Source organism: Candoia aspera, chromosome 5, assembly GCF_035149785.1.
Source record: "Candoia aspera isolate rCanAsp1 chromosome 5, rCanAsp1.hap2, whole genome shotgun sequence".
Lineage (NCBI taxonomy): Eukaryota > Metazoa > Chordata > Lepidosauria > Squamata > Boidae > Candoia > Candoia aspera.
The window spans coordinates 106,000,550-106,014,401 of NC_086157.1; the positions used below are offsets into that span (position 1 = coordinate 106,000,550).

At 42.1% G+C, this 13,852-nt stretch overlaps 1 protein-coding gene across 1 annotated transcript in view; it reads left to right on the forward strand.

Moving 5' to 3' along the window:
- Positions 1–13,852, forward strand: part of CCDC81 (coiled-coil domain containing 81) — a 36,000-nt gene that overhangs the window by 6,074 nt on the left and 16,074 nt on the right. Inside the window, exons 3-8 of the mRNA XM_063305897.1 lie at positions 413–563; positions 2,432–2,688; positions 4,850–4,935; positions 5,683–5,774; positions 7,498–7,618; positions 12,720–12,840. Coding sequence (XP_063161967.1) covers positions 413–563; positions 2,432–2,688; positions 4,850–4,935; positions 5,683–5,774; positions 7,498–7,618; positions 12,720–12,840 — 828 coding nt within the window. The remainder of the gene's footprint in view (positions 1–412; positions 564–2,431; positions 2,689–4,849; positions 4,936–5,682; positions 5,775–7,497; positions 7,619–12,719; positions 12,841–13,852) is intronic.

Consider the following 13,852-nt stretch of genomic DNA (forward strand, 5'->3'; position numbering starts at 1 on the left):
TATTAAAATTCTTTTGTTCCAAGTGTGATTCAGCATGCCTTAAGAGCAAGCCCTCCAATTTTTTATTTTTTATTTATTTTTATTTTTATTTATTTAATTTCTGTCCCACCTTTATTATTTTTATAAATAACCCAAGGCGGCGAACATACCTAATGCACCTATTCCTCCTCCTATTACTTCCAGTTCTCTCCCTCCCTCCCTCCTGTTATATTTTGTCTACATTTTCTCAATATCCAGATAAAGTAGATGAGTGTTAATACCTTTAGTTTGCTGGTGTGTAGGGGAGAACACTGGTTTGTTGAGTTAGGTTTGTGCCTAATGTAAGACCTGAAATTCGATCTTTCACCTTGAAGGTTGGGGCCCTTCAGCATTTCGCTATTCCGGCTCTTACTTAAAATTCCTTCTTTTTCAGGGTGTCCAAATCCCTGGTCTTGGGACGTTCTCCTTCCTTAGACAGAAACTGCAAGCTGGCAATAACAGATTCATCCAACGGCCTGTGTTCCTTCTATCTGAGAAACTTGCACAGATCCACAGACTAAAACTGAACAAAATACACATTCCCGGTGAGAAATTGAGTTTCAGGGTTTGCCCTTGTGTTCAAGTCTGAACACAATCCATTTATCCGCTGAGCCACGTAAATAATTTTAAAAGGATTGTTGGTTTGTTTGTTTATTTATTTATTTAACCCAAAGGGAAAAGTAGACTTGTCATGCCAGGCCAGGTCAGGAGGTGCCAAGCTGAAATCCCAGTGAAGCATATGGTTCCCAAAAGCTTTGAGTAGCTCAAAATTTGCAACCCAAATTGCACTATGATTCTTTCATGTCATTTACTACCCTTATCCCTAAGTTTTTGTAAATGGCTTAGTTTGGTTTATAATAACACTGAAATCATTTACATATTAAAACAAAATGTCAGATAACAGTAATTCTAAAATTCATACACACACACACACACACACACACACACTGTATATTTTATCTGTTCAATCGTGTCCAGTTCTTGGAGACTGTTTGTACAAGTCCCTGCACTTTTCTTGGCAAGGTTTTTTGGAAGTGGTTTGCCATTGCCTTCTTTGTAGGGCTGAGAAAAAGTGACTGGCCCAAGGTCGTGCCTAAGGCAGGACTAGAACTCATGGTTTTCTGGTTTCTAGCTCTCCACCTTAACCACTACACCAAACTGGCTATCTTTAAATTCATATTAAAACTATTTAGAACTATCAAATACTGTTGAAATCCAGGTTAAAAAGGCAGATTCTTACATTTTTCTTGTAAGAGGAAGTAACCCTAATAAACATGAGGAACCCAACCAGGGATGTTGACAGAGGAAGCTCCCCCTTGACAAGTTAATTGCATGCAAAAGAGGCACCTCCTGATGCTCTTAATGAGAGGCAGAGATTGTGCAAGGGTTTGCGACTGAAGAAGAAAATCATGCCCCACATAAAAGCAGAATACTTGCATTAGCTGTACAGTATTTAATTTTAGGTAAAGGTAAAGGTTTCCCTTGACGTAAAGTCCAGTCGAGTCCGACTCTAGGGGGCGGTGCTCATCTCCGTTTCTAAGCCTTGGAGCCAGCGTTGTCCATAGGACACTTCCGGGTCATGTGGCCAGCATGACGACACGGAACGCCGTTACCTTCCCGCCGAAGCGGTACCTATTGATCTACTCACATTTGCATGTTTTCGAACTGCTAGGTGAGCAGGAGCTGGGATTAACAACGGGAGCTCACCCCGCCGCGTGGTTTCGAACCGCTGACCTTCCGATCGACAGCTCAGCGGTTTAACCCGCAGCGCCACCGCGTCCCATTTAATTTTAATGAAACATAATTCATTCACATTTCATTACTGTCAGCCCTTTGAGGTAGTCCAGACAAGAAGCACCAACCATGAATACTAACAGTACCTTTATTGTAAGGTTACACTAACAGAATTCTTGCAAGTCTAAAAACACCTCTTCCATCCCTTACTTTTACTCTCCGGAAAACTAGGAGGGTCCCTTTCCCCATGCCCATCCTTCCATTGGACTCAAGATTTCATTTATCTGTTGCCTGGGCTGCAGCTCTTCCTCCTGTCTGCCGAGGCCATTCCCACATACCATTACAGTTATTGATTGACAGATCCATATGCTACCCTGAGCAGAGGCTCTGGGCTGCTCATGGGTTTGGTCCCAGAGCTACCTGTTACTCCTGGATCCTCCTCCAAGGCCAAGTGTGGAGTTGCTGGCATCATAAGTATCAAGGGGGGGAAGGAGGCCCCAAGATACCTTCCTGCCTGAGTCAAAAGCAAGATTGTGCCACAGTTCTATATCTGGAAGCTGGCTAGACTAGAGTACCTGGGGAAAATGTGAGAATTAGCCCTTAATGTTATTCTGCTAACATCTTACTTGTACGATATCAGCTTGCCTATAGAGCATTCTTCCCTTCCACGCCTTCCTAGGTGATATCCCAATTGTCCAGCTGAATTTCATTGTGTTATCCCTGGACGGCCCCTTCAACAGGGAGACGGTGGAAGGATGTGTCCGAGAGACCCTCCTGTCTTTCTCGCGGTCCATTGCCACAAAACAAATGGTCGAGTTCACCTTCAAAGGGATCGGCGTCCTGATTATCCGAGACAACAAGGTGAAAATGAAGTTTTACAAAGATTTTCTTCAGACCATGGATGGAAGCGGGACGCTCTTAAAAGCCCTTTCAAACGTAAGTTTGTTAGGTATTCATTATGTTCTAGGACTCAATTGCGTTTTTGTTGCCTCTTAAGAAAAACCTGCTAATGATACAGTAAATTCAGTATGACAGTGGAACCAAACTGACCAAGTGATGGGCTCAAGCCAAATCAAGAGAGCCATCAGTCTGAGATGCCCGTATTTGCATTTTTGTACCAATTATGCATAATTAATTAAATTAATATAAAATAAAAATATACAAATATAAAATTAATATAATTAATATAATTAAATTAGCATAGCATGTTTGTTATGTTTATGAATAACATGTTATAAGAGAGTGAAAGTGGGAATGGTGTTTCTGGGTCTGTACATAAATGCACTCCTGTTCTGAATGAATCCTAGAGGGAGGAAGATTATATATCTCTGTCGTCCATCCATCCATCTATCCATCCATCCTCTCTCATTTCCCACCCACCCACTCACCCACCTCTTGTGTCTGTCTGTCTAATCCAGTGTTTCTCAACCTTGGCAACTTGAAGATGTGTGGACTTCAACGTGGCTGGCCGGGGAATTCTGGGAGTTGAAGTCCACACATCTTCAAGCTGCCAAGGTTGAGAAACGCTGGTCTAATCTAAAACTTACGTACATTATTACAGAGTGTCTATGCTATTCAATTACCAAATGTCCTGAATGGCTTATATCCACCAAAATATGTACACTGTGTGTGTGTAGCATGCCACCTCATTCATCACCATCTCTGCAGCCTTCAAGGCTCCTCCACCTGTGCAGCCTTCATGACTTCTCCCGTTTCTCAGCCTTGGATGTTGAAGGCCCTTGTGCAGTGTTTTCATAAAATTCTTGTCTGGTGTCACTTTTTATCTCCAGCCTTACTAGCTTCAGTCTTCACACCAACCTACTTCGCAGGGTAGTTATTGTGGGAATAATACTGTGTACCCTTTGTTGAACTTCTGGTTCAGTGTCAGGTATAACTCTGCTTGACTGTCTGTGTGATTGATTGATTGATTGATTGATTGAATGCCATCAAATCAATGTCAGCTCTTAACAACCACATAGACAGACCCTCTCCAGTATGACAATAAAACTCTAACACAACTGACTATATATAAATGTTGGTGTGTATGGCTGAGTTATACTGTATTCCATGATGATCTATCTCTAACCTGTTCTTTCAAGTCTCCCAACAGTGCACTCATCACCATTGTAACTGAATCCATCCACCTTATTGCTGGTCGTCCATTAAAACCACAGAAGCAATTGAATTGGAAACAATGAGAATTTGCTAGCAACAGTGATAGATTTAAAAGATTTGGTCTTCTCCTCTTTGGTGGCTTCCAGAAGTCCATGCTTGTTGCCATTTCTGGATGTTGTCCTCTCAGCCTATCTAGAGAACACTAGGAAAGGGAAAGGCCATCTCTGAAATTTCTCTATAACCAGAAAGATTTCAGTAATTGTTGGAAGAAAGATAAGGGCAGCAAAGTTTTGGCTGTCCAAAAGCGTATCATCCTTATTTAAAGCCACCTAAGATAATGGCCACCATGCAGTACTATTAAATAAATTTTCCATGTGTCAGTTCTGGGTCTATGGTTAATCTGTTTTATGAGATGACTCTGAGTGTGGTGCACACTATGAAAGAGGGAGAACACTTTTTCTATCAACTTCCTCCAGAACATCCATCCTTTTATAAATCCCAGTTCTATCCTTCCTTATTTGCCTTTCCTCCCTTCAAACCTTTTAGCACAGCTTGTCTAAATTCCCCTGGAACAAGAAATCTATTACTAGTGGGAAGAGAGTTGTGGTTATCCAACACAGTGTTTTCAGAAAAGAATTTCAGTATATTTTCAGGTATAATGGTATGTGGGAATGACCTTGGGAGACAGGGCAGAGAGACACAGCCAAGGGAACCGTCAGATAAAAGGCAGCTGAGCCTACAGCAGGAATATGGGCAGGGTAAGACGCTCAGAAGAGACCCTTCCTAGTTTCTGGGGCTGTAAAGGAGATATTGGGAGATTTGTACTTTCAGACTTGCAAGATTCTGCTAATGTACAGTAGCTTTACAATAAAGTAGAATTAGCTCACCTGGTCATGTTTTCTGTCTGGTCTACCTCGTAAAGCTGACAGTAGGTTTTATCGTTTTCTGGACGCCATGTTGAGTCTCTCCTTTACTTCAACAGAGGCCAGGAACTGTGGACTCTGTATTGTCATCCAGAGACACAATCAGTCCACCATTCTGCCCTTCTAACACTGCAGTATTTCCAAGGTGGGTGTGTTTCTCTACTCGGTCCACAAGTTCTGTAACCTACAAGTTTATCTGCAGAATAAGATTGGCAAGTAAGGTTCAATTATTTGGAGGCTGGTCAGAAATAGCAGCAGTCTTTCCATTAGCTGCTCCTTGGCAGGAAACAGATTGTAAAGGGGAAAACAGCAGCTGGGCTGGTGGGTCCAGCCGTGGGACTTGGTGGCCTCTGATGCACCCTGTTGGGATTTGGGCTAATATGAGGGATGCCTAAGCACCCTGTGGCTGGTCTAGAAGATAAAGTGCATGTGCTCACCTTAAAGGAATTGTGCCTTGTATGACCAAAATGTGGAATTTATATGTTTTGGTGATTGGCTTGCTGTGGTTTTAGTTTTGCACATAAGGCCCGCCAAGTTTAAAAGAACATTTTGTGTAATGGGAAATAGGGATGACCTTGAGGAAAAGGAGGAAGAGCTGCAGCCAAGACAACAACCAGATAAAAGACATTTGAGTCCAGGTCAGATCTGTAACCCCAGTAAGCATCTCAGGCAAGACCCTCCCTAGTTCTCACGAAGTTAAAGACAGGGAGGGGGGACGCACATTCAGACTCGCATATTCTATTACTATAACCTTATAATGTAAGTAGTATTAGCATGCATGACTTTGGTTTCCTTGCCCGGTCTACCTTGAAGGGCTGACATTTTGAGACTCCTAAAGTGCAGAGTAGCCCCCCGAATCCTTATACTTTGATTCTTTTTTTTTTTCTAGTAGGATTGAGGCCAAAGAAATGGAAACCATTGCTGAAGAAGGTGAAAAGTCCAGCAAAGAGCAGGAGCAGGTGGACAAAGAGAGCTGTAAAAAAGGTTGGATGAAAATATACATTCTTGTGAGCTCAGTTGTTGTTATTTATTTCATGGGTGGTAAGGATATGCCTATGTAGCCACTGTTTTTCTGAGATCTGCTTGGAAATGGGCGTAGAGGAATCCAAATAAATTCTTGTAGTATCCCTGAAAATCTAAATCATGGTGGTGGGGTGGTGGGAGAAATAAGTGATATCCCCATCTCAGTTCTGGTGTGCTCATCTTTTTATTGGAAAGTTTAAGAAAAAATAAAGTATTTGTGATATTTCAGTTACCAAACAAGCTATTCTACTTAAGAGAATGAGGTGTCAATGGAAGAGAATATCTGTAGCTCAGGGTTGGACTGTGGAGTCCTTGGTGCTCTCTGGGCTTGGCTGTTTGTTTGTAGATGTTTCATTACCCAACTAGGGAACATCATCAGACATTGATGAATGAATTAATCCGAACTATTATGTGTTTTCTGTTTTGTTTTAGTGGTTTCTTAAAGAAACAACAGGAAACTTCAGGTGGCAGTAAAAGAGAGTATCTGTAGCTCAGGGTTGAATTGTAGAGTCCTTGGTGCTCTCTGAGCTTGGCTGTTTGCTTGCAGACATTTCATTACCTGACTAGGTAACATCATCAGTGCAAGGGAGGGTGGGGTTTGCTCCCTGTTTATCTACAGTGGCTTGGCCTGCCAGTTTTGGTGGGGTGTGGTTTTCTCCTTGGTAGTTCCTTGTTTAGAGTATTGTTTGTCTGGTGTTAATTCCTGCTTACCTGGCTGTTGGCTGCTGGAGGGGATGTGTTCTAGTCTTTTTTGTTTCCTGCTTAGCTTTTTGTTGCCTCTTTTGAATAGTGTGTAAATATGGTTTATTTCTATGTATCTATTGATGGCTGATTTGGTCTAGGATGCTCACATTTTCTCAGCTGAAGCTGTGGTTCAGTCTGTCCATGTATTGTGAGATTAAGGAGTTTTCATCATGTCTTCTGACTGCTAGTTGGTGTTTGTGGATGTGCTTTGCTAATCTTCTGCCTGCCTGTCCTACATAGTGGCTGCTACAGTCCTTACGCTGTATATTGTAGATAACTCCTGTTTTTTCTTCTTGGGCTACTGGGTCTTTTGGTTTACTTAAGATGTTTTGGAGGACTTTGGTTGGTTTGTGTGCTATGGTGATGTTGTGTGGTTGTAATAGTCTGTTGGTGGTTTCTAAGATGTATGGCAGTGTTATACTTTTCATAGCTTGTGTTGGTTGTGCTGTAATGGGTTGAGTGGTCAGGCACTTTCTGATAAAGTTGAGTGGGTATCCATATTGTTGGAAGATGTTGCATATGCTGTCTGTTTCCTTTTTCTGGTTTTCCGGGTTGCTGCAGTGCATTTGTGCTCGTCTGAATAATGTTCTTACACAGCTCCTCTTGTGGGAGGTTGAGTTGTTACTTTTGGTAACTTTGGTAATGGAGCACTTGGTTAGTGTGAAAACAAACCACTGGGTTAAAAACTCCTTAATCTCTCAGCACATGGACAACTGGGAAACTGTGAGCATCCTAGACCAAGCCAAATCCAAAAATGCTAGGGAATTCCTGGAAGCTTGGCATTTAGACAAATCAGCCATCTTTACTTCTTGGAACTTGGTAGAAGTTCCTCTGAATAGGTTGAGAAGCTATATGATCTAGGGTTAGCTTGAGAGCTCTTTCACTGACAGCTTGCAGTTGGGGCATAGAGTTCTCAGACAACCTCTGCTTTTATTTGCAGAAAATCTGTTGTCAAAACGCTTTCTCTCCCGCCAAGCGATTTTTCCAGCCAAAGTGACTGGGATCAGTTTGACCAAGGAGCTGGAGAAGAACCTCAAGCCCAAGCCACCCCCTCCCATGAGGTGAGTTCTTGACTCTGAGGGCATCGGTGAGACTTCTCAAGGCCATTATGCTCTGGCCATATGATATGACCTTGCACTGAGGGATGCTGTTGCTTCTCATTGTTTCTGGTCTGCTGGTCAGATTTCAGAGGTCACATGGGTACTGGGGACCTTGCCCATCTGCACACCAATTGCTATGTAAGAGATAACCAATTACAAAGGACTGTTTACCAGAAAGGTGACTTTCTGTCACCTTTCTGACCACCCTCTATGTTCTTCTCTAACTGTCCCTGCACATGCATTTGAAATTTTTCATGCATGTGAAATCTTCAGGGCAAAAATCCTTTTGTTCACTTTTTTTTTTGCCTGACGTAGCAGGGCCTTGTTTTTTTTATTATTATGATTTATTATTTTGACTTTATTGCATTTTATTTGAAATGGCTAACAGACAGGAAGAGATATATAAAAGAAAGGAAATAATAAATAATAACAAAAACAGTTTAAAGCAGCTCAGATTGGTTCAGCCATCAAAGTCAGATCCTGGTTGATCAGATGGACAGGGCTCAGACTCATGTATTCCATCCTCTCCTTGCACAATTCAATTTCCTTTGTCGCTTTCCAGTTCACCTTGCGCTGTTGGAGTCAAATCAAGCAAACAGTACTTTTTGCAAACCAGAATTTTCATCCAAACCAAACACCAAGGTATTACCCAGTCTCTCTCAGACCCATTAATTCTCCCCTCCAAAGTTGTCCTCCCCAATTATATATTTTTCCATCTGATTTCACTTCTGGGGTTGAAGCCTTGGCAGATGTACGGAGAAATAATAATTATCCCAACAACAACATTCACAACTATCTTGGTTATATTTGCAGCTTAGGACTGGCCAATGAAGAAGGGCTAAGCACTTGTCACTTTCCTGATTATCTGTTATAAAATGCCCTTCTTTATCACTATCTTAGGTAGGACATATTCAGATGTGGGGAAGAGCTTCCCAGTCTTCCTTTGTGTGCGAGAGGCAATATGAAGTTGATCTCGACAGGTCCGAGAAGTGGGCTGAAAAGATCATAATAAAATTTAACACAGCTCAACACAAAGTTATTTGCTTAGTAGGAAAAAGAATCAGAAGCACAGATTAGGGATGGCGTATTACTAGTGTGCTTGAAGACATTTTGAACCTGTGGCTGATCACAAGTGGAGTTTGATTCCAGAAAATGATGTGGCTGAAAAACAAGCAAATGGGGGTTAAAGCAATCAAATCAATACGAATCCGAGGAAGTAATAGGTCTGCTCTAGCCTGCATTGGGCAGGCTGTAACTCAAAAACTGTGTCCAATTCTGGATAACATACTTAAGAGCCGTTCTTTGAAACTGGGCAGGTGCAGAAAAGGGCAAACACATTTCAGCCCTGGCCATGCAGCATCGTATCATCACTGAAGCATGCCAGACTGTATTCATAGCAAAGATTGCGTTGGGAAAACACTAGAGCTAAAGCTGTCGCATCTGTGAGCTGGGGATGAGACAAAGGAAGGATATTGAATCTGTGGCATAAAAAAGAACGTGTCTGTGCTGTGGTTAGGGAAGTGTGAGGAGGAGCCCTGTGATTAGTGTTCATCTTCTCCATTCTCAGATGCTTTTTCAAGAGCGATTGGGAGAGCTGAGCACAAAGCCTTATTAATAGAGTCCCTCTTTTGGGGGAGTTGGGCGGTAGCAAAATTTGAATAATTAATTAGTTAATTAATTCATGAAGCTCTGGATCCAGTTGGATTCTACCCTTCCTCCAGATCACAAGCCATTGTTACGTCAAAGTCTAACGCCCTGGTTGGCTTTTAAATATTTTAGAGGATTGTCTGAGCGATGCGGCATGCCAACTGTTGATCTTTCGACTGTTGGAAAGTATCTCTGAAAAGCTGACTTGCACGCGATTAAATATGTAAGTGCATCTTTGTGTTTAGCTGGAAGCACACCTCTGTAAAAGGATGAGTGCAACGGGAGGAAATAACCCCAAATCCGCCCCCATTCTTTGTCCATGGGAAGAGTTCTCAAATCATCTGGAGCCACCTCTTTTGCAAATAAATAACTTTGGCTCCCTCCCCACCCCCATTTTTACAGGCCTCTGGAGTCCCCCAAGGTTGTGCTGCTAAATTTGATGGTAAAGGGCCAAATAACAGCAGTGGGATTTGCCAGAGATTAAGCCTTGCTCTTGGGACAACAGCTAATGCAAAAGGTGTGTTATAAAAATGGGATCCCTGGATGCAAATTGCCTGCCTTCTGCGATTTAGAGATTGGTGTTGAGTGCTGAGAAATTACTGGGGTAGCATGATAAGGACTAGTGTTCTATAGAGTGAGAGATCAGTGGCGAACTCTAAAGTCTCTGTGGTCTTTATTTCATGCACAAATCAACAGGTGGAGCACATTGGCAGCAGCATTATATGGCCCTCCACATTTAGTCGCTTTGTCTCTCTGTAGTTCAGAACTGGTCCAAATTCTTGGCTGGATACACATGATTCTACCCCAGGATTTATTTTAACCCTGGTTTACAAAAATGACAAAGTGGCTGAGGTTTACATATAATCCTAAATCATAACCATGATTTATAAATCAAAGCAAACAGGGTTCACGCATGTTACTAAACCAAAAGCAAACCAACCACACTGGCATGGCCAGATGTTATCAACCAGATCCTTCTCTAGACCTTGTACTGAAGGATTTAATCCTTTCACCTTCCGGGAGCATTCAGGGATTTGTAAGAGATGAAGGTAGATGTCCTATGAGCTGTCTTTGCAGACAAGCCTGGGCAATCTTCTCAGTAAAATTGCCGAAATAGTTTGCCAGAGCATTTTTTCCCCTGCATTGTTTTTCCTAATCTTCAGTCCTGGTAGTCTCCCATCTCAATGCAAACCAGGCCTTCTCCTGCTTAGTTTTGGAGCCCAGACAAGGTCAGCCAGGTGCTGTTGGCAAATGAGATCAGGGGGTTGTCTGAATATGGAAGGGGTGAGTGAGCATCTGGGTTCAATTGCCTTCCGAGAGCATCTATGCTTAGCTTAATTTTCCTGAGGATAACTTGCAGATGACAAAACGCTGTCCTGCCAACCTTCCTTATTTGCAAGCTTCAGTCTCTAAAGTCATGCTGTGCTGCAATATACAGTAAATAAATATATAGGCTAGTGAGCAATATGCAACATAAATATTGTGAAAATGTCAAGAAAGGCAATCTGAAGCTGAATGCAAAGAATAAAGCCTATCCTGTAGGTTGCAACTGACATAATGGCCTATGGTTTTAAGTAACTTGAAAGGAACTGCTGGATGCCTTGTGAATAATATAGGTCAGCTTTTCTGCTTTGAAAGACAAAATCAAGACCAATGTTTGAATACAGTCCAGAGGGCCTACATCAGAGCTTCACAAATGTCCTCCCAGTAAACCTGACTTCAATTGTACCGTTTGAGATATGTACTCTGGTAGTTTCCTGCTACATGTATTTGGCCTTCCAATCATGGGTGTCTGCGGGAGTGGGGGCAAATGATGCCACATGCATCATGATGTCTCTGTGCAAATGATGTAATGTGCATCGGTCATGGATGCAATGGATGCATATTAGGGTACACCATTGGCCTCCTCTGCAAAACAAGGATGTTACTGTAGCTTCTAACAGATGCCTGTGTTGATGTCTTAAGATCACAAAGTATTTCAGATCAAATTAGCTTCAGGTATCCCTCTTATGAACTTCAGATTGCTTTCATGGATGACCTCTAGGGCTTTGATACTTCCCTTAATTCTCAGTAGTATCACATGCCAAAGGCAGGACAGTGAGAGTTCCAGCATTTATTTATTTGTTTATTTGTTTGTTTGTTTGTTTACCATATAAACTCATGGATAAGCCTATCTGCAGATAAGCTGACCCTCGAATTCTTAACCAAAATGCTGTGAAAAATGTGCCGCGCCACCTGTAGATAAGCCGACCCTCAAAATTTTCACCTTTTAATTTTCACAATTACCTTATCTGCAGGTTTTCATGGTATTTTGGTTAAAAATTTGATGGTCTGCTTATCCACAGATGGGCTTATACATGAGTATATACAGGTACTTTTAAAAAGCTGAGGGAAAAACTTACTGTATACAGGTAGTCCTCACTTACTGACTGCTTCTTTTAGCGACCATTCAAAATTATGACGGTGTAAAAAAAAATGTTTTATGACCAATCTTTGCATTTACAACCATCGCAGCATCCCGGGGTCACGTGGTTGCCATTTGTGTTCTTTGTAACTGTCTTGAGACAAGCAGAGTTTAATAGAGAAGGCAGAAGTAAAATTATAAGCTGCGGTCACATGATATTTTGCTTAATGACCGCAGCACTTTGCTTAATGACTGAAATGGAAGTGAGGTCATAAGCTTGTTGTAGTCCCATGATTTACTACTTAGCGACAGGGTTGCCAGTCTGAATTGTGGTCGCTAAGCAAGGACTACCTCTATACTTGCAGACAAGCCATCCGTGGATAAGCCAAACCCTATTTTGGGGGGTGTATTTTGGTACCTAAAATTCTCAGCTTACAGTATATGCAGATGTATACAGTATATGGTTTACATGACTGCCCATCTCACAAAAGTGACTCTGGGTATGTACAAAACACAAAAAAACATATGACATCTATTTCCTGGCACCCAAGGATAAACAAGAACCCCACTCACAGAAGAAGAAAACACATCAACACAGCAGAGTTCATTTGACCTCCTGACCCAACCAAGAAAACACTAGGTCCTGTTGCTGAAATGATTAACCATGGACTATTGCGAACTATTGAACTGAATAAAATGTCTTCTCCCAACACGCATAAGAGTCTTGCCCAAATAACACTCATAGTTAAATGTGGTGTGGATGTATTTTCTCTTTGGAAGGCTGATATGCACATACATCCAGTGTGTTCAGCATCATTAGAGCTGCAGTATTTGTGGTGAAGATGTCTTGACGTGCAACTATCCCTATTCTTTCCAAGGACACAATCTTGTGCTAATGTTTGTGTTCAAAATGGAGACTGGCAGTTGTTGATATATGTCCTGCTTTTGAGAGTACCCTATGATTCTTTTCAAAGCCATAAATTCTCACTAACTGAATATTGTGTTCTGCAGGCAAGCAACGCCCATTCCCGACGCCTTGAAGACAGAACAGGAAGTGAACTCTACCCAAACTCCTGCCCCCAGATCCCAGACTTCATCCCCAATTTGTGATGATCATGGTAGGGCAGGACAGGTATAAGCCGTAGTTCCTTTCACATTTTAGCTATAGCTTTGTGTGGTTTATAACAACAACTCTGGAAACGATGTTTGCTATGAGGAAGGACTGGATGGCTGGTGGTCCCTGGCCCATGCTTGGTTCTTTGGCTCACCACTCCCTACAATTTTCTAGCCAACGAGAGATGACTTTATGCTCCAGACAATTGCTTTGCTATTGAGTCCTGGCATAGGTGGAACCACTTGTCACCCAGGCAGTACTGATATGGAAACACAGATCGAATGAACTGATGCTTTCATGGGGGAGGTTTACGCATAGCAATCAGGATTCCTTTGACTTACATAGTTACTACCGTATGTTGTGAGACTGTCGCTATCATACTGGAAGCCATTGTTTAGAGACCAGGATCTATCAGTTAATTTTCTTTCTTTCTCTGGAAGCAGGTGGTAGTGTCAGCCCAACAAGGCTGACCAGAGTAAGAAACCAATGCCATATAGGTCAAGACTACTGTTATTACAACAGCTATAGTAACAGAATCTTGCAAGCCTGAATATGCTTCCCTCTCCCTCACATGATTTTCTTGGCTTGGGCTCAAGCCCCGCTTATCTGACTGTTGCTGTGGTGGTGGCTCTTCCTCCTTCAAGGCCGTTCCCTCTGCCCTCTACAGGTAGCCTGTTGTGACTAATATTTCCTTCAGTTAGGTATACAAGCTATGCAAGGTGTAAAAAATAAAATAAAATTAGGAGTCAATTTATGCAGCACTAGAGCAAAGTCAAGGAATACCACCCAACACCACCAGGACACTTAAAAGCTTTATTTTAGCAATGTAAGCATCTGACATTTACTATCCCAATCACACAAACCATACAGACCAAAAAACCCATCTTGTCATTGGCCAGGTGACAAAAGGGGGGAGGGGGGAGGGAAGTTCAGGACAGCTCTCTGAAACAATCTTCAGTGGAATGGAAGATGGGGCTTCAAACTTCTCCTTTCTTCAGCTCTCTTTTTATAGGCAATGTTGAATTACCTC